The sequence below is a fragment of the Acanthaster planci genome, linkage group LG11, assembly GCF_054643075.1.
Source record: "Acanthaster planci isolate LZ-2023a linkage group LG11, COTS_SCS, whole genome shotgun sequence".
Taxonomy (NCBI): Eukaryota; Metazoa; Echinodermata; class Asteroidea; order Valvatida; family Acanthasteridae; genus Acanthaster; species Acanthaster planci.
The window spans coordinates 13421382-13439877 of record NC_141787.1 but is presented as its reverse complement, the minus strand read 5'-3'; the positions used below and the strand labels follow the sequence as shown (position 1 = coordinate 13439877).

General features: G+C 41.9%; 2 protein-coding genes across 4 annotated transcripts in view; one reads left to right on the top strand and one right to left on the bottom strand.

The window, feature by feature from the left end:
* The first annotated feature begins 593 nt into the window (after positions 1-593).
* Positions 594-15948, top strand: LOC110981407 (sodium/glucose cotransporter 4-like). Its single transcript, XM_022238951.2, has 14 exons — positions 594-773; positions 3158-3229; positions 3591-3695; positions 4009-4173; positions 4507-4612; positions 4766-4846; positions 6375-6586; positions 7083-7218; positions 7917-8024; positions 8860-9055; positions 9883-10051; positions 10293-10514; positions 10733-11060; positions 11991-15948. The coding sequence occupies exons 1-14, from the start codon at positions 684-686 to the stop codon at positions 12221-12223; spliced, it is 2223 nt and encodes a 740-aa protein (XP_022094643.1). The 5' UTR covers positions 594-683; the 3' UTR covers positions 12224-15948.
* The window catches only part of tbc1d15 (TBC1 domain family member 15), a 17240-nt gene continuing 13365 nt past the window's right edge, over positions 14622-18496 (bottom strand). For all 3 annotated transcript variants that reach the window (XM_022238950.2, XM_022238948.2, XM_022238949.2), the window contains one exon: positions 14622-18269. In XM_022238950.2, coding sequence (XP_022094642.1) covers positions 18063-18269 — 207 coding nt within the window. In that variant the 3' untranslated portion in view covers positions 14622-18062. The remainder of the gene's footprint in view (positions 18270-18496) is intronic.

The following is an 18496-nucleotide window of genomic DNA, read 5'->3' as shown; positions in this document are numbered from 1 at the left end:
CCCTTGTCCCAGGCTTAAAGCCCCTACCAGCCCCGCCCACGAGTGTGCATTAATGAAAATTAGTATTCCTTCAACAATCTAATTGTCTTCTGATTGAAATCCTCCCCGAATTCCTGGACCTCGTCATAATCCATATATTGGTTCCTACAGTGCTGCCATTCACAAATCGTCTAAGCTGAAAATGTTGATCTGGGATACACCTGTCGACCCGTGCATAAGGCCCTTTGAACGAGGTGCACAAACGAACGAGGTGCCCTTGTATTAGTGTGACAAGTTACATGTATAGTGAAATTGGGGGGGGGCGGAGTCTTTATGTGTATTAACGCACGCTCCAAGAATATTAATGTTACCCATTGCAACTTCAACAGTCACCTCAAACAAGGTGAAAGGTTTTCGGGGCGTGTGTTAATAAATAATATGGACCCTTTACTTCACATTCATCATTTCAGCTTCGTTTGAACACATGCCCTTTTTTATCCACCTAAAATAAATAATCCGTAATACCGAGCAGAATCGCAAACAGTGTCAAGATAAGCCGTCTTCAGTAAGCAAAAGCGGCAAACAATAACGTGGATTTTTTTTCTGGAACTCTGGATGTTAACCCACAGGTCGAGGGTAGTAAACGCACCGGTGATTTACAGAATACTCGAGCGGCACCTGAAGGGGGTTGCGTTTACACCACCATGGCAGCTCCCACGCTGCAGGAACTCCAGACATGGGACTTTGTTGTGATTGGGCTTTACTTTCTGTTCGTCTTGTTAGTTGGACTTGGGGTGAGTTTCTTTGTTAAGTGAATATTGGCGATGATTCTTAGCGTGTTGTGACGTCTCTCCCCCCACAGCAGCAGCTTATGGGTGGGGAGGACTTTACCCCTAAATGTACAACAGGCTCGGGCAGGTAAAGCCAGCACTGTTGCGAGTACCAGCTCGGTATGGAAAGGACTCACAGCATGGGGGGGGGATCAAGCCAAAGTTTCTTTTTTTAATGTCTCATTTTTTTTTCGAACAAGCGGAAACGATGATGAAACATTACACATTGGTTTACTTACTTTAGTTATTTCCTATTATTTTCCCATTGTTTACCTTTTTTGTCCGAGAGCGGGGGAGGGGTTCCACTCCCCTCCCCCAAATCTGCGCCTGGGGAGGCGGGTAAGGTTCAGGTCCCCTAAAAATCTGAAAAGTGCAACCCCCTTTTTTCGGTCGCAAATATTTCAAAAGATATCTTCTCTTTCACAGTCCCACGTGTTTTTGTTTTGTTTTGTTTTGTTTTTTATTTTCCGATCGATTTAATCAATTTCTACAGCTCGGGAAATGTTCGTGCAGAGTCTCAAATCCTCAGACACACGAGAGTCCGGCAAATTGAGTGAAGGGAGGATCTATACTATTTGGGGAGGGGGCATTAGGAATATTTTATGCAACCTTTGATGACTTTTCTGAGGGGTGAGGCTACATTGAGGAACTTTTTACACGTTTTTGGAAGGAGAGGAAACACAATCGCCTATTCCCCCTTTTTCAACGATAAAGAAATAAGTATACAAACAAGCAAACAAAAGCTCCTTGGGGGGGCACAGAGCCCGTTTGCCCCAAGAGCTTCTCCAAAGTGAACAATCTTGCCTTAGGGTGGATGCGGTGAAATTAAAATCAGGGTCCAAATACGATTAAAAATGATGTGTTTTTATACTCTAACAATTTAAAACTTCATGACTTGGAATATGGTAAAATATGTAGGAACTTGGCCGGCCCAACAATGCGTATGTGAATATTGAAGGTTCTGCCAACATAGGCCATGCAATACAGGAGGTGCGTCTAACTCGGCGAAATGTTTGATTCAACATCTAGTGTCCAACTTGAATTGTATTAATTTTGTTTGCGGTATAACTGTCAATGAATCAGCTATAAATCATGCCCCCGTTTTAATGTATATAACTGCCCCTCTTCCATCTCTTCGCGGAATTCGATTCACGCGGAAATGAGGGCCGTGCATGGCCAATCACTTCGCATGGCTTTTGATCAACCAAACCCAAAATTGTAGGTTTTGCAATGTTGTCGTAGCAATGCGATTTCCCGATGTTTTCCACCTCTCAAAACGTTGCAGTTTCACTGCGATTGTCGTTTGGATCTCCAGCTGCAACAGGAAGCTGAACATTGGAAAACTGGAAGATGCAATCGTGGGTCACTTATGCATGACTCAAATGTTCTAGCGTCGCAAGGGCTACATGACAATCTTTGTACTCAATCAGCCGTCGGATTATTTAGTGTACTCAGTTGTGAAACCAATTCAAACATGAGAGAAACTGAATTGTGCACGTTTTCCCTTGTTATGCAAGCAGAAGATGCTTGGCAACCTCTGTATGTTTGCAGAATTTATCAGCATAACTCCTACCTTATCTAGCCTTGAGGAAATTAATGCATGAGGGAAAAATCACGCGTGAAGACCACATAGCAAACTACCCAGCACGTCGCCAGGGTCACAATATCATGTCGAGTTCCCGGGGTAGATGTTTCAAGAACGTTTGCATGCATGATGGAGGCTACGAAATGCAACTATGATTGGGAAAATTGGCGTACCGCAAAGTTGTCATAGTAGGACGGAAAGAGTGGCAGCACTTTGTTATTAAGTGGCCCGTGGTTTCACCTCGTCCCGAAGTCATTTGCCATATTTTGGGGCGCAGTCTCGGTGCCTTCCAAAGTTTTCTCTTTTCACCTTCCATCGTCAAATCTTCAAACGTTTACCAGTTACTCTTTAGGAAACAAATGGAAATACTTCAGAGGTTTGTGCAGCATCTGACCAGTTGATGTTTCGTTTGAAACAATCGGAGTAGCGTACAGCTTGGAGTTGTATGAGGGAATTAGATAAAACTTTAAGCCTGATGTAGCAGCTTCAACGAAGCCAAGAAAGTGGGGAAAATCCCGACATCCCTGTGCACGTCACATGTTCGTGCATCGTTCCGGCCATTCTGATTGGCTTAAAGTTTAAGTCGAGACACGCACAAGGTGTACAGTTGGCTAAATCTTTAAGTGCTTCTAAAACTGTTGCAAAATAGTACGAACTAGTAAGCTATAATAAATCAAAAACCCATTGGTCTATAGTCCTCTTCATGAGATAATTTTTCCCGCCAAAACTGACAACATTTTTCTGGCCTTTTCCTTCTGTTCAGTCTATGTTCCGGTCAAACCGCGGCAGCACCGAGGGATACTTCCTTGCTGGTGGCGCTATGTTATGGTTTCCTGTAAGTGTATAAAAACGAAGTACATGTAAATATTAACTTTTCAAATACTTTGTTCAGTACTTATCAGTTGTCTGACCATAGAGCTACGGTCTGACGAACATGATACCTTTCCTTTGTATCAATTTTGGACGGGTTTATGCAAAGTCTCAGTCTAGGGTTGTTGGACTCCATAGAGGGCCCGATTTAAAAAAAAAAAATTAAAAAACGATTTGATGCTTTTGGGCGGAGAGGGGTAAAGTAATTGCTGTAATGGGGTTTATCAGAGGTACCATAGAATAATTTTTGTTCATTGCTTGGCTTGGTACAGATTAGTTTGATTTTTCTTCTTACATAATTATCAACTCTGTTGATTTTGATGAAGGTGGGAGCCTCCTTGTTTGCGAGCAACATCGGTAGTGAGCATTTCATTGGACTGGCTGGTTCAGGAGCAGCATCGGGCATAGCAGTTGCAGCGTTCGAACTCAATGTAAAAATAGCTGTGTATTTATCGAAAAGTTTAACTGAAAATCTGCATTGCGTAATTTTTTTCAATGGAAAACAGAGAGATGCTTTCGCCAATTTGCATTAATTCTTCTCTTGTATACTTGAATGATTTAAAGTTTAGATGGGAATAGCAGTCAGAAATGTTAACCAGAAATAAACAGTTCATCTCAAGGAAAACAATCATGCGTACAAAATCTTTATGGTAGGTGAACCATATACCTACCATGGATAACCGTATCATTCACGTGTATGAATATGCAAAGTGTTCATTTAAATATGATGTGGTTCTTCTTCAGGCCCTAATAATTGTGCAGATACTAGGATGGGTGTTTCTTCCCGTCTACTTGGCGGGCGGAGTGTTCACCATGCCTGACTACCTCCGCAAGCGGTTCGGCGGGAAACGCATCCAGATGTACACTGCCCTACTCTCGTTGACCCTGTACATTTTCACCAAAATATCGGTGAGCTGGGACTCCAACAAGAAACGTCCACTATCTGAGGGTTAAACAACACACTGAAAAATTTGGGTTCCCCCCCGGTTGCTCCTTCTACCTACTCCGTGCTTTATCCCGAAAAGAGAAGGAAGATTAAGATGAAAAGAAATTAAAACATCATTAATCCAACTAATCACACTTTTTTCACATCTCTTCACTGAACAACTGAAATGTGCAAAAGCAGTTGAACAAGGTAAAAACTTATTTACTTAAAGTGAAATATTTTCTCATATTTTTTCTCTATAAGATGTATTTCTGTGATTTTATGAAATCAAACTTCGTTTTCACATTTTTGTCCAGGTTGATCTATACTCCGGAGCATTATTTATTGAGCAGGCCCTGAAATGGAATCTCTATGTTGCTATTGTTTCTCTCTTGGCCATCACAGCGCTGTACACTGTAACAGGTTTGTTGATTTGATTAATGTCCCATGTCCTAATTCCTGCTGCTGTTTGTCTGAAACTTAATTGTGGTGTAGTTGTAACACAGTTCAGATTGAGTTTCAATGTTAGCTATTCTTTTATTTCAATTCTTGTTGTATTCTGTTTCTTGAAACAAGGTGGCCTTGCGGCAGTTATTTTCACGGACACACTTCAGGCAATCATCATGATGGTTGGTGCTGGAATACTCTGCGTGATGAGTAAGTTGGCGACATATTTTTTTTGTTTAAAAAAGTGACATTTGAGAAAAAGAATCAAGGAATTGGCAGAGTGCGAGGGATTGGAACTGTTTCTTTAACTTGCCAAGTGTGAAATTCAGCTTTCTTTGAAAAAAAATGAGGATTGGATCTAGGAGAATAAGTTACTTGTTGCCAAACTTTACGGTGGTCATGTCACTGTTGAATTCCTGGCAATATGGTATTGCAATTTGCAGGGTGGTGTTGGGGTGTGATCTGTGAGCAAATGATATAGATCCCCATCGGTAGTTGACCCAGTGAGTTCCTAAAATGGCTCAACCGATATAACTTGTTTGTGTGCACTTTGGGCAAGAAAATGCGACCCGTATATGCAACTGCCCTGAGAGCCACTAGAGGCAGATGTACCCTCACCCGCGCGCCTTCACCATTCTTTTGGCAAAATTGGTAACATGGCCGATATAAAGAGGCCACCATGATCAGCACTACCATGTCCAGCAGTGTCGGGCCACGTCTCGCATCCCCCTTCAAAATTGAAGGGGAAAATGACCAAAGGTCTGTCGGGTTATACAGACTGGTCAAGGGGACATCCTTGCTAGCAATTACAATTGGTAGTTCACCATCGCTGTTTTGAACACCTTTCCTGGACATGTGTATAATTTTGCTGAGCTTGGCTACAGCACTCTTGCTAGATCACCAAAATAACGATGGGCGGATTAATATCTGAATTTGTGTTAAATATTGACACACAACCACATTTTGTTTGAATGTTTATCTATTGAGAGCCAACACTGCACACCGACAGTGTTTGAACATAGCAGATACTGAAAGATAGCAGGTGGACTTTGGGAAGCTCATGTCAAATGTGACTTTAAGAGACGTCGGCTAAATATCCCCTGATCATAACCCAAGCTCACATATCATAAATTAACAAAAGAAACACAAAACAAAAACCGACCCGAACAAAGAAACTGGTGAAAAACTCAGCAGGAGTCCCCATGGGAAAACAGAATGCATCGCAGGCAAAAACCAGGTGTAACATTCTCAAAAAAGCAGGACATAGTTGGCGACACTTGGAAAGCACAAAACTCACACATCTTAGTTAGCCACAGTACTAATGGTTCAGCAACCAAGGGTCATTTATTTTACCGCAACTGACCAAGTGTTTGGTGGACATTTATGGAAAGGATACACCTTAATTCGGGTATATAAATTGACTACTCTGAAGTTTCTTCGTTGGTGGACCTTGACACCAGGAGCAAATATGAAAACTTCACACAAGGTCAAAAATATGGCTGATACGCAGCACAGACGAGAGAGGCCATGTTATTTAAAGAATACCTTTCTTTCCAAATCAGGTTATATAAGTGGATATACATAAAAGATCTCTAAATAACGTTAATAGGATGCAACCCACTATTTCCCCTGACCGATTGACCATCCCAATATGAGAATCATGGAACTAATGATGGGTGTCATGAGGAAAGAACAAATTGGAGCATGTCTAAACTTACCAGCTCCATTTCATCCGCAGGTTTTATTAAAGTGGGTGGGTATGCGGGCCTGAAGGAGCAGTACCTGACGGCTTACGCCAACATCTCCATACTAGACCCCACTAACGAGTGTGGTAAACCTCCCAACGATTCTTTCCACATGCTGAGGGAGCCCTCCGATGATGAGTTGCCCTGGCCCGGTTTTGTCTTTGGACAGTCTGTGGCATCCATATGGTACTGGGCCACTGACCAGGTCAGTCTCGGAATCTCAGAAATAGGCCTACATGTATGTGGCTACAAAAACTGGCCCAATTACTCCGAGTTTCTAAGCAGAGAACTGGGCTTATGAAAAATCTTTGCTAAGCAGATATCAACAGAGAACCAGTCTTGAACATTAAACAAGATATTGCATTTGGTGACCAGCTTTTGAAGGGATATCTTTTTTCATGTGTGCTTAGCATCGAATCAGCTCTAGGCATGCAGTGTGAGGGGAAGGGTAGGTGCTTCCCCCCCCCCAGAAAAAAGGGAAAAAATGAAAATAGGAATAAAAAAAGGAGGAAAGGGGGATCAAAAGCACCAACTACTTGAAATCAGCCCCCCCCTTCTACCAAAGTGCTGAATAAGTTTGCTGCCTTAAGAGTTCATTGTCTTGCTCCTCCCCCCCCCAAAAAAAAAGTCCTGGCCATACCCATGGCTCCAGATGACACCAGAACCATGTTTTTAATTGGTATTTGGCCCCCCCTCTTTAGGTCATTGTGCAACGAGCTCTGTCGGCCAAGAACCTCTCCCATGGCCAAGGCGGTACCCTGATGGCTGGTATCCTGAAGATTTCCCCCATGTTCTTCATTGTCATGCCCGGCATGATCAGTCGTGTGTTTTATCCAGGTAGGTACATGTACATCACAATAATACCTATCTAAACCTGTCAATTAGATGGGGGGGATATTTATAAGCCAACAGAATAAATTAAACTAAGCAGATTGAGGATTTTAAAAACGGGACCTTTCCTGCTTAAATAAACCCAGATTTTATCAATACTTTTATGATATGGAAATACCTTTTAAAACAAAATAGTAACAAATAGATTCAACCCCATTGGTTGGTGGAAGTTAAGATATGAGATTTTCCATTTTTCTCAACAAGGAGACAAAATGTCCTCCATGGAATTTTTTTGGAGTCAGGGTGAAGTAAATTTCAGATCAACATCAATCACCCTGGTTTCAAAATAAGCCACAAGAAAATTTTACCCAAAATGTCATTGAATTGCGGTACCCAACAGCCCATTGGTCACATCAAGAGCCTGTGCTCGTAAGCGGGAGCTTGTGGGCTCAAGACCCAGTAACCGTGTGACTCTTTCTTTGCACGCGCTCTCCAAACAGTGCCGGATGTGTATCAAGTTCATTTACATTTCATCAGTGCTGTGGCCCAACAAGCAGTGTTGCTCCCTTTTCCCTGTGAGCACGTTTCAATGCTCAAGTTGAACCGAGCGATGTCTGGTCAATTGTTTCAAGCCTCCAAAAAATAGGCCAACCAAGCACGGCGAGGAAAAAAAAACTGAAACCAGCTGAATGATGATTTTTTAGACATAGTTGGCTGTGCTGACCCTGCCACATGCATGGCTGTCTGCAACAGCGAAGCAGGCTGCTCTAACTTGGCCTACCCACTCCTAGTCATGGATATCCTGCCAACAGGTAAGGTACAACCCTCCACACTTCGGGCTGTGCAACAGGTATGTATCGTCCAATCACAGTTCTAGATGCAACACAATATCAGAAAAATCGCAATAGTTTCAAAACATATAAGTTAGTTTTTTTTCACCACATTTACTCTTCACACCCATGCCAAACATTGCCAAACATTGTCATTCTACTTATCTTTTTAACATGCATTTTCCAAAACAACTTGAAACATACAAACTTTTGGTTTGTAAACTGATCTAAAAATATGAAAAGAGCCTGGCATTCTTAGCCAAGAAGTTGACTCTTTCTAGTTTTCACAAAAACTAGGGATATTTGCCTGACAACTCTTAGAAATAATTTTGGTAAAATGCAGACAAAAAAAGGGTAACGTTTTGTTTGATTGCCACAAAATATCATTAAGCATCAATCATTTACAAAAAAGGGCTTAATTTTTAGCTACACAAATTTCTCATTTGCACAAGCACTTTCACAAATACTGTGACTACTAACCGTGGGCAAACACAATCAGTTCATATGATCTAGTGATTTGTGGCCTAATTCAAGATTTGGGCACTACAGAAGTACTTTTGATAGCGAATAACAACTTAAAGCAGTGGGAGACTTTTGAGGTGCTTATGCCAGTCCCACATCATCAGTCTGATATTGTTTGCACCATTTTGAGAATGCGTACATTAGCTCAAGTGTGACACAACTTATAGTGGACTATTTGTGTGGTACTGTATGTTTGCTACCTTCAGACGTCTTCATGTCGTCCATAGTATATTAACTTATAAAGTACCACATTAAAAGATGTATTTGACTTAGAACACTTCTTCTTGTTTCCAAGGACTGAGGGGTTTGATGCTGGCCGTGATGCTGTCAGCTCTCATGAGCTCTCTGACCTCCATCTTCAACAGTGGCAGCACTATTTTCACCATGGACGTCTGGCGCAAACTCCGCAGCTTCCCCAGCGATGAGAAGATGCGCTCGCTGGACAAGAAGACACGGCGCCGGTGGGAACTGGAACTCATGATTGTTGGACGGTAAGGGGGGGGGGAAGCTTTCCCCGTCAGGTGGTCTAGTGGCACTGAGCTGGGAGATACAATGAGCCAGTTTAGTATTTCAACAGCACATGCCTTAACTGATGTGCATCAGAAGTCATTTGGGATCAGGAACACGCGTGGGCGACATTTTGTTGTATTAATGCAGCCATATTAATGCAGCCATATGCTAAATGACCTTGAATGATCTTGCTTTTTTTTGAAAACTGAACTGGCTCATTCTGGTGGTGCTGAGGTGTTGCAGACAAAATGGAGGTAAAAGAGTAGGCCAGGGAATACAATGTCATGATCCACGATGCCAGCTAAAAGTGATCACAAACTGACTCAACAATGACTCAGAGATAATAAAAAGAGATGGTGATGGCTTTGAAGAAAGTGTAATAAACTGGATTGTAAAGAAAGAGTTTGAACAGAAGGAAAGTCAACTGGTCATCTTGAAGAGTGCTTCAAAGCAGCAGGTTTTTTTTGGGGGGTGGGGGTGTAGCAGTGATGTAGTCAAGATCTCTTGAGATCGTCAGAGGACCCCATCACAGGCATCACAAGACCAACAAAAGTCACAGGCTATTCAGATGAACTGCAACAAAGGCATTCATTGATCATACTTTACCCCGTTGCTTGTGACTGGTCTGGTGACTGATGTTATATCCGGTCTTGTGACTGGTGTTGTTGTGAATGTTCAAGTGTCTGACCTTCACGGTGTCTGGTCTTGTGATGGCCTTGACTGCGACCCCGAGGGATCAGCGCCTGCATCTATGCTGCAAGGGTAGGCTTTCAGGATGAAAACAAAACTTCTGTTTCCAATGTTCCAGAGTGTTCGTTCTGGTGCTTGTGGGTGTCAGCATTCTTTGGGTGCCAGTGGTCCAGTCCTCGCAGCAGGGCCAGCTCTTCCAGTATATCCAGCAGATCTCTGCCTATCTGTCTCCACCCATTGCTGCTGTCTTCATCCTGGCTATCCTATGGGAGCGCATCAACGAGCAGGTGGGGGTTCAAATTTAATAACTTAATGGCACCATTTTTCCTCTGATGCATTGGTTTTGTACACATTCTGTTGAAAACCAGTAATCTGTTACTGGCTATCCTATGGGAGCGCATCAACAAGATTCAATGAGTATTGTTTACTCCATCTTTTATTCTCAGGAGTAGGTGACTCAGCAGGTCTTCCACTGAATCCATACATTCAAGATGGCACTATTGAATCTTCTTTTCACATTGTTTCTAGGGTGCATTCTGGTCACTCATGGTAGGGCTGGCTGTAGGCCTGACACGCATGATCCTGGACTTTGTCTATGCCAGCCCCGGGTGTGGCCAGCCAGATGAACGGCCGGTGGTGGTGCAGAAGATTCTGTTCCATTATATGTATTTTGCACTGCTGCTGTTTGGCTTGACTTGCCTGGTGGCCATCTGCATCAGCTACATGACTGAGAAAGTGCCCCCACATTACGTAAGTGGACCTCTGTCGAGACGTCTTGCCTGCTGGTAGAAACTAAGTCAACATGCGGAGTCTTTAAATTGACCAACTGATGACAATTCAGCTCTTACTCATGAACACATATGAGGTGTGGTAAACGCTTCTCAGAGACATCACAGCATAAGATGTCATATTTGATAAAATCTTTCCTCAAAACAGTCTCCAAACATTTTCCCTGTCCCTCTCCCCAGCTCTATCGCCTGACTTACTTCACTCGCTTTAACACCAAAGAGCGCCAGGACATCAACGACTTCATCTATGGACGCAAGGGGTCCTTCACCTCCTCCAACAAAGAACATAGCAAGGACAATAACGCAAAGGAAGAGATTAATGTCTATAGACGCAAGGGATCCTTCAACTCGGACTTTGAACAAGGCATGGACAATATCGCGATGGACGTGATCGAAGTGCACAAAGGAGAGATGGCTGAGGAGCCCCCCACCTATGATGAGAAGGGCAATTATGACAAAAAGGAAAACGGCTTGGAGGCACCGGATGATTTAAGCATCAGCCGATCTGGTAAGCAGAAATAGGTCTACATCTAAGCTGCTAAGCACACCACAGCACATAAAATTCTCTTCAAGCACAGCACAATAGTATCTGCCTAATATGTTGCCAACGACCACATAAGGGAGAGCATGGCTTTTTTCATGCATGCCAAATCATGTACATTCCAGTGCACACTGGGGCGAGTGAGTACAGAAAACAAATTCAAATGAGAACTTTTTTTTTTCCTTTCGAGAACATGCACCATACCCTGATCATACTCTTATCATGCTGATTCAGAAGCATGGCACACAGTGAAAAATGAACCCTGTGCAGCTTGCCCTATCCACCTGCAGCAGAAGCATCCCCTCATCGGTTGAAGTGTCATGTTGGTTGGGAGTATTCATTCTGTTGGTAGCAATGTGACTGCAACGCTTGCATTGCCTTGTTGTTAATGAACCAGCAATGCACAGTAGTACTAAAGGAGCCTCCGTTGCCAAGGAAATAGTGCCCTCTCTTGGTCCAGCTCTAGGCCATTGGGCAAGTTGGACGAAATTGTCAAGCACTGGCAGATTTTTCTTGAGAACCTGTGGAACTGACCAGCGATCAACAAATGACCGTTGCTTGACTTGACCCCTCCCTTCAAACAATGGCAAACTTATTAATGACAAAAAAAACCCCAAAAATAAAACAAAATTATTATCACTCAGCAAAATTACGAATCTGGTTGCTAGGTGACACAAAAAACAGGCAGTACTGCCTTGGAATGGATCTCGTTGATGGGAATGCCTGCCAGAAAAGCTTCTGTAGCTGGATTGCAAAGAACCCCCAAAGTGAACACACGCAAAGTCAATAAGGCTAAGTCTGTTCAACACTAGAGAGGAGAAAAATATTGTCCAGGTTTCAAAAAAGCCATCTGAATTGTAACCCTTAATTCGATTGAACGTCGCATCTCTCTTGCAGAGTCGGGCTCTAGTGAAGCTGAGCATCACTCCCTCTTCCGCAAGTTCTATGACTGGTTCTGTGGTTTCTCCACCAATGACCCCGAGGCCGAGATGACGGAGGAGCAGAAGAGGGCGGAGGAACTCAAGCTCCTAGCCAAGCTCCACCAGACCAAGTTCCAGAAGGCCATCCTCAACATCTTCCTGATGATTGTCTTGTGCATTGCCGTGTTCATGTACAGCTTCTGGGCATGAGGAGCTTGGTATCCGAGCAATTCGGCAGACACATTTCAACTTGTCAAACATAAATTTAGCTGGAAAAAATTCCCAAGCTACAGTGGTGTAGTCAAGTATATCACAAGAACCCTAAGTATTTGACAAGTACCTCACAAGTACTTCACAAGCACCTGACAAGTACTTCACACCCACAGCATAAGTACCTCACAAGTACTTCACAAGCACCTCACAAGTACTGCCAAGTACTGGTACATGTACATATGTACTCAGAATTGTTCAACAATTGTTCAAATGTCTCCACAAGCACGATGCGAGCCACGAGCTATCCGTGTAAAACTGCTGCAAAGACATTCCTCAGATAGTTTTCACTCACTGCAAGTACAGCAGGTGCTTGTGAAAGCACTTGAGACTATTGGTGGAAAGTGCTTGTGAAGCAATGGTATATAACACTGAAAAGCTGCACAACATATAAAAGTTGGGGCTGGTAAGTTATTCTTGCGATGCTAAACTTTTCTTGCTTAGAAACTTTGTTCACTTGCTGAATGAAACTGCCCATAAAAATCTGGATAACAGAAGTATATGTACACGCAATAACAAATTCTGGCCCGAATTCTGCCACATTCTGAGGAACTATATGTAGGCAACAAGAACTACATGAAAGTGGATAATTGTCAACACTTATTTGCTTCAGTGTTTGGCCTGTTTGCAAAACATGACAGCTTACAATGCCCTGTGATAAGTTGTGAGTTTGAAAAAATCATCTAAGGGGAAATCATGATCTTAGAATAAATGTATGTTCCCTGAAAATAATATGAAATCAGGTGACCATTTTACTCGGGCCAGAGTTAATTAACAGAGTTGCTCAACTGGGGAAAATTTCTGAGTCGATTTTAACAGAAAAAAAATCAGGAAAAACTGAGTTAAATTCAGTAAAGAACAATGAACGATGGTATGGTAATGTTGGACTTGTTAGGCACTTTTTTTCCTACTTTGAAAGGCAGCTGAGGTAAAAGATGACATGCCTCCCAAATCCTACAAACTTGAATGCAGTGGTTTATTTGCAGGGATTTGATAGAATCTGACCTTTCAGCCAAGCTATAATAACTTTAAATTGGGGCTCAATATTCCTCTTTCGATTAAACAAGACCAAAAGGTGAATATTTGTTTCACTGCACAATGCTCAGGGAGTCGGTGTAAATTAATTTTTTAGAAGGTTCCATACAGATTTAAAACAAAGCTGCAATATGTAATATCGCCGCTGTTTGGCATGCAGTTTGACAAGGTATAAAAATAATAAGATCCAAATATTATCTTTAGATTGGCAACGTCAAAAGTCAGCTTCAGATGTTTTTTGGCAATACATCATGCACTGTTACATTCACGTACATGTAAATATGCAAGCATGATTTTCCATCTTTTGAGAAATGTAGAAGTAATGAACAATGTCGTCTCTAGTTCTGTCTCAACCTCTCCATCCTTATTATTGACCCTTATGCAAAGTTTTTAACAAATGACAATTGACCGATTTCAGTCACAGGCCAATACAACTTGTAGTATAAGGATTATGTCATACAGGGTGCGTTCGCGTTGTTACTCCTGTTAACATGAGTAGGATGCGTGCGCATTACACTCAGGTGTAGGTATATACTCCCACATATACTCTCGCTGACCAACGAGTCGTACTCCAGCCATTCGAGCGCTCAGGAGTATACTCGTGTAAACACGAGTAGCTCGCTCGAACATGCCCAATAGGTCAATCACAGGAAACTGGCGTCATGAACTTTCCCCAAGACTCTTCAATTTCCCATGATTTACTGAAGAATTTCCATGAACTGTCAGAAAAAAACATGCACTTTGGTCTCCCTGCAAGAGTTTTATAATAAGTGGGGTGTCTAGAGAGTTTTCTGTAGCACCATGCTTGCTGTTTGATACAAATGTAAAAAGCATGAAAACTTCTGCTGGTCAGAAGCCCTCACCCGGTTTTGTCAAGTCACACCTTTGGACACTCAATTTCAAATTCTGGCAGAAATCCTATCCCCTGATAGTTCATTTCTTCAGCTTGCTGTGCAATCAGTTGCCTCCTAGTTGTCTGAGAAAAAGTTGCCTTGTCTACATAGAGCCAAACAGACATCTGGTCGTTACTGGTGATGTTTTTCACCATTACTAGAGCATCACTAGCTAGCTGTCTAGAGCACCAATAGTGTATAGCAGGATGAAACACTCAGATTTTAGATAAAAAATAAAGGTGATTATAGCAAAATGACAATTAACACAAAAACTTGCAGTTTTGTGCTGCAACATCTCTTTACAACAAAGTTCACCAGAACTGTGTATTTTTATAAGTCAGTTGCCATACGCTTCCAGACATGCAACTCTTCAAAAATAAAATTCAAGAAAATTTTATGTCATACTACTGTTAATTTTACTGCCAGGCTGCAAGTTTATTGTAATAAGTCGACTCTCAGCTCTTGTACAAAATAATTTCTTCAGACAAGCTTTACATTTACCTCTAATTATCTTTACAAAAGTAGTGCCTTCTTTTGTTTTACTGAAGGTGTCAACTCGATGCACATTCATGATTGCTCTGAGCAGTGGTGCAACTCAGATGAAATTCCAAAGAGCACCTGGGAATTCACAGCTGTTAGGGGCAGCGAAAGCTGACGCACTGGGGTTAACATAGGTTGTGTACATTTCAAAATTTCATATGGGGGGGGGGAGGAGACACCTGGGGGCACAGACTTCCATTGTTCCCCCCTCCCCACCCCCCATTACACCACTGGTGCTAGCTGATTCACATTTTGCATATCTTAATACTAACTTGTTAATTCAGGAAGCAACAGACCTCTTTCCTGTGATGTCATAATTGTGCTGGACCACAATGTGTTGTGATGGTAATGAGTGCATAGTGTTGTGATGGTAATCTACTTATTCAAGATAAACTAGTCAAGCATGCAGCATCCACAGTTGAAGTTACCCATAGGAATACGTGTGATCACCATGGCTACGGTGGTCCACACGTGGTGGTATTCTATTACATTTAGAGCAATCCAGTCAAAGGTCTATATTTAATGATGGAAAGTATGCAACTTGTAGAGCCAAAATGATGACACCGTGAGTCTAGATCCATAACTGCTTGGTGATTTTGGGGTGTTACGTCTGGTGCCCGGGTACATATTATAGAAAATTTTCTCCCTTATTTCAAAGAGAATATATTGTACATGCGGGAAGACACTACTTATCAAATGCTATATCATTACACAAAGGCTGAAAAATAATTATCCAGCTCTGTCAACGTACGCTGACTTTTTCTTGTGTCTGTTACAAATTTGGGTTACTCAACAAATGCCTGTCAAAGACTGCAAACAACATTCAATCTTTTACAAAGGAAAATAAATAATCCAAAAAAGTGATGGCTACTTATTAAAAACAATGGAGCATCTGATAGCATTTCATTCTGTACAATGTATATACAGGTGTTTGAGACAAATTTTCTGACAGTCTGTTTTCATGTTTGTTTCGAGGGGGCATCTTTGTTTTGTTCTGTTTTCTCCAATAGTTTCCAGTGGAAGTATTCAAAAATACCACGAAATGTAACATCTCAGTAACAAATTGAATGCGATTTAAACGCTTTCCACGTGTTTGCATTTGCAACTCTGTTCTTGCACAAATTAACACAGCCATAGTTTGAGGGGGAAATCTTGTAAATGACACAACCTGTTCAATAAATGCATGAGAAAGATCTAGTCCCTTCTGTTTCGGCTCACATTTATTATCATGTGAAACAAGTTCCAATTCCAACAAGTTCCGATCCTCCCAGATCCTACCCCTTTTAGAGGCTTTTACAGAATTGACGAAGGTACAGCTCAGACACTGTATATTTTTACTTGCAGTTTGAAGCTCTGATTTCCAGCAAAATTAAGCAGGTTGTCAGGATTAGAGGACTCCTCCCACTTCAGGCAAAGGCAGAAGTGAGGCAAACTTTTGACATCATGAAACGTTTTGTAGCGTATTTTGCTTGAGTTGAAATGTCCTCTATTTGCAGTGTGTGCACATTTAATATGTTGTAAAACTGCATTGGTCACAAGCATGAACCTGCCCGAAAGCACAATGTATTACCTATCCCAACATTTGTGGAATCTACAACCTGATTGAATAACTGGATGTCATATGTCATTTAAACACTGTATGACCTGCGGGCTGGATGTCACATGTCACTTAAACACTGTATGACCTGCGGGCTGGATGTCACACGTCACTTAAACACTGTATGACCTGCGGGCTGGATGTCATATGTCATTTAAACACTGTATGACCTGCGGGCTGGATGTCATATGTCATTTAAACACTATATGACCTGCAGGCTGGATGTCATATGTCATTTAAACACTGTATGACCTGCAGGCTGGATGTCATATGTCATTTAAACACTGTATGACCTGCGGGCTGGATGTCATATGTCATTTAAACACTGTATGACCTGCGGGCTTATTTTGAAAAAAGAATCAAGATGCCTACGATGAAACAAAAACAACAGAAATTATGAAGTTAACTTAAAAATTAATGCATCTTGAGTGCATGTGAGTTTATGAGACAAATAAGCTTGAGATTTTTAGCTGCTACCTTGACATCACAGATCAATCACACTTAACTATTTTGTGAATTGAAAACTGGTCATGTGACAAGATTACCAATATTCTGACTCATGCAAGGTGAACTGAACAATGGAGCAGTGATACTCGCTACTTTCAATTTTAACTTGTGTGAGTTGCTGGCTTGGCTCCACCATACCAGAAGATTGTCACAACAGTCTTGTCATGAATCTGGAAATGTACATTTGGAAATGTTAAACAGCTTCACTTATCTTTTAAATGCAATGCTAGGTTGCCACAGACAGTTGAAAGATTACTGTGTTGGATACATTTTACATGTACACATGTATATGAATTTGAACTGTAATTCCTTTTTTTAGTACACTTTGATATAATTTCAGTAATCTGGCTTTTAACAGGCATTTTGTTCAATTTTGTAAAATTATCAGATACAACTTTGTTCCCTAATACCCCGTATTTGTTGTTCCAGTACATAATTTGGGGAACGATTAACAATGCCATGATTATACGCAGTACTTTGATCTGTTGTAGCATTATGACCCATATCTCACTCTTTTCTGGAACTGCACAGGCATCACAAAAATGTCAATTTCACAGCCACGCTGGGGGATATCACATATTTTAAAGTGATAGTGGGCTCTAATTTCACTGCCCTTGCAAAATGTAAGCTTACCAAAGCGACACTGTACACTTGTCATGCATGTGAACTTTGCCGTTCGTTACAAACAAATCTACTGCATGGTCACATCTGAGGTAAATCCTGTTTAGCAAGGAACAGTCAGCAACCCCAGTCTTAAAATTTGGAACATTTCTGCTCCATTAGGAATTCCCAATTTCAAACACGAGGCATTACCAAAGGAAAGGAGTATGTTACAAAATGGAACCATAAGCAGATCTGGCAGAGGGCCAACAGAGGCCATGACCCCCAACAACGAAACAAAGTTTTACAAATAATGCAAGGTTTTCATTTCTGGATCTTCCCTTGAATGGAATGAGCTTTTCTTAAGTGTGCATATACACAGGCAAACATTCCCAACTGGTATTCCAGACATTTCTAACTTGGACACCGAATTTCCCCCGGGCTGCTATTCTCTAGGGTATACTCCAAAACAAATTGTAAGTTTGCAGGTGTTTCCCTTAGACAAGATTACAGATATTAGGACCAGGTCACATGCTTCAAAAAGACCACACACAAACAACAGGACTAACAGACAGCCCACATGCCCCCCCTCTCCACTTTTCCTTTCTTAATCCGAGGGGTCAGCGAGTACCTCGATGCTGCTCTCGGAGCCGTGGGACCCATTCTCAACAGTGCCGTTCTCCTCCGTGGCCAGCCCAATCACCTCTCGGAGGGTGGGCGGGAGATCCGGGTACTCAAAGAGCTGGAGGTAGATCGCTTCTGCTGTCTGGAGGATTTTGCCAGCATCCATGTGGCATGACAGCTCGTTCACGTGCTGATGTCAAGGGGATAAAAAAAGATGACAGATTTGATCTGGTAATGATGGAAGAAGTTGGCTTTTGTTTACGTGTTACATTCGAAGGGCCCTCAAAGTTATTTCCATTTGTTTCTCTGGACTCACACCTGGATGCTGAAAAGTATAACTGTCATAGTAACAGCTATCAACTTCAATTTCTCAAAGAAACAGTTCAAATCCAAGAGAATTCTGATATAGAAACCTAG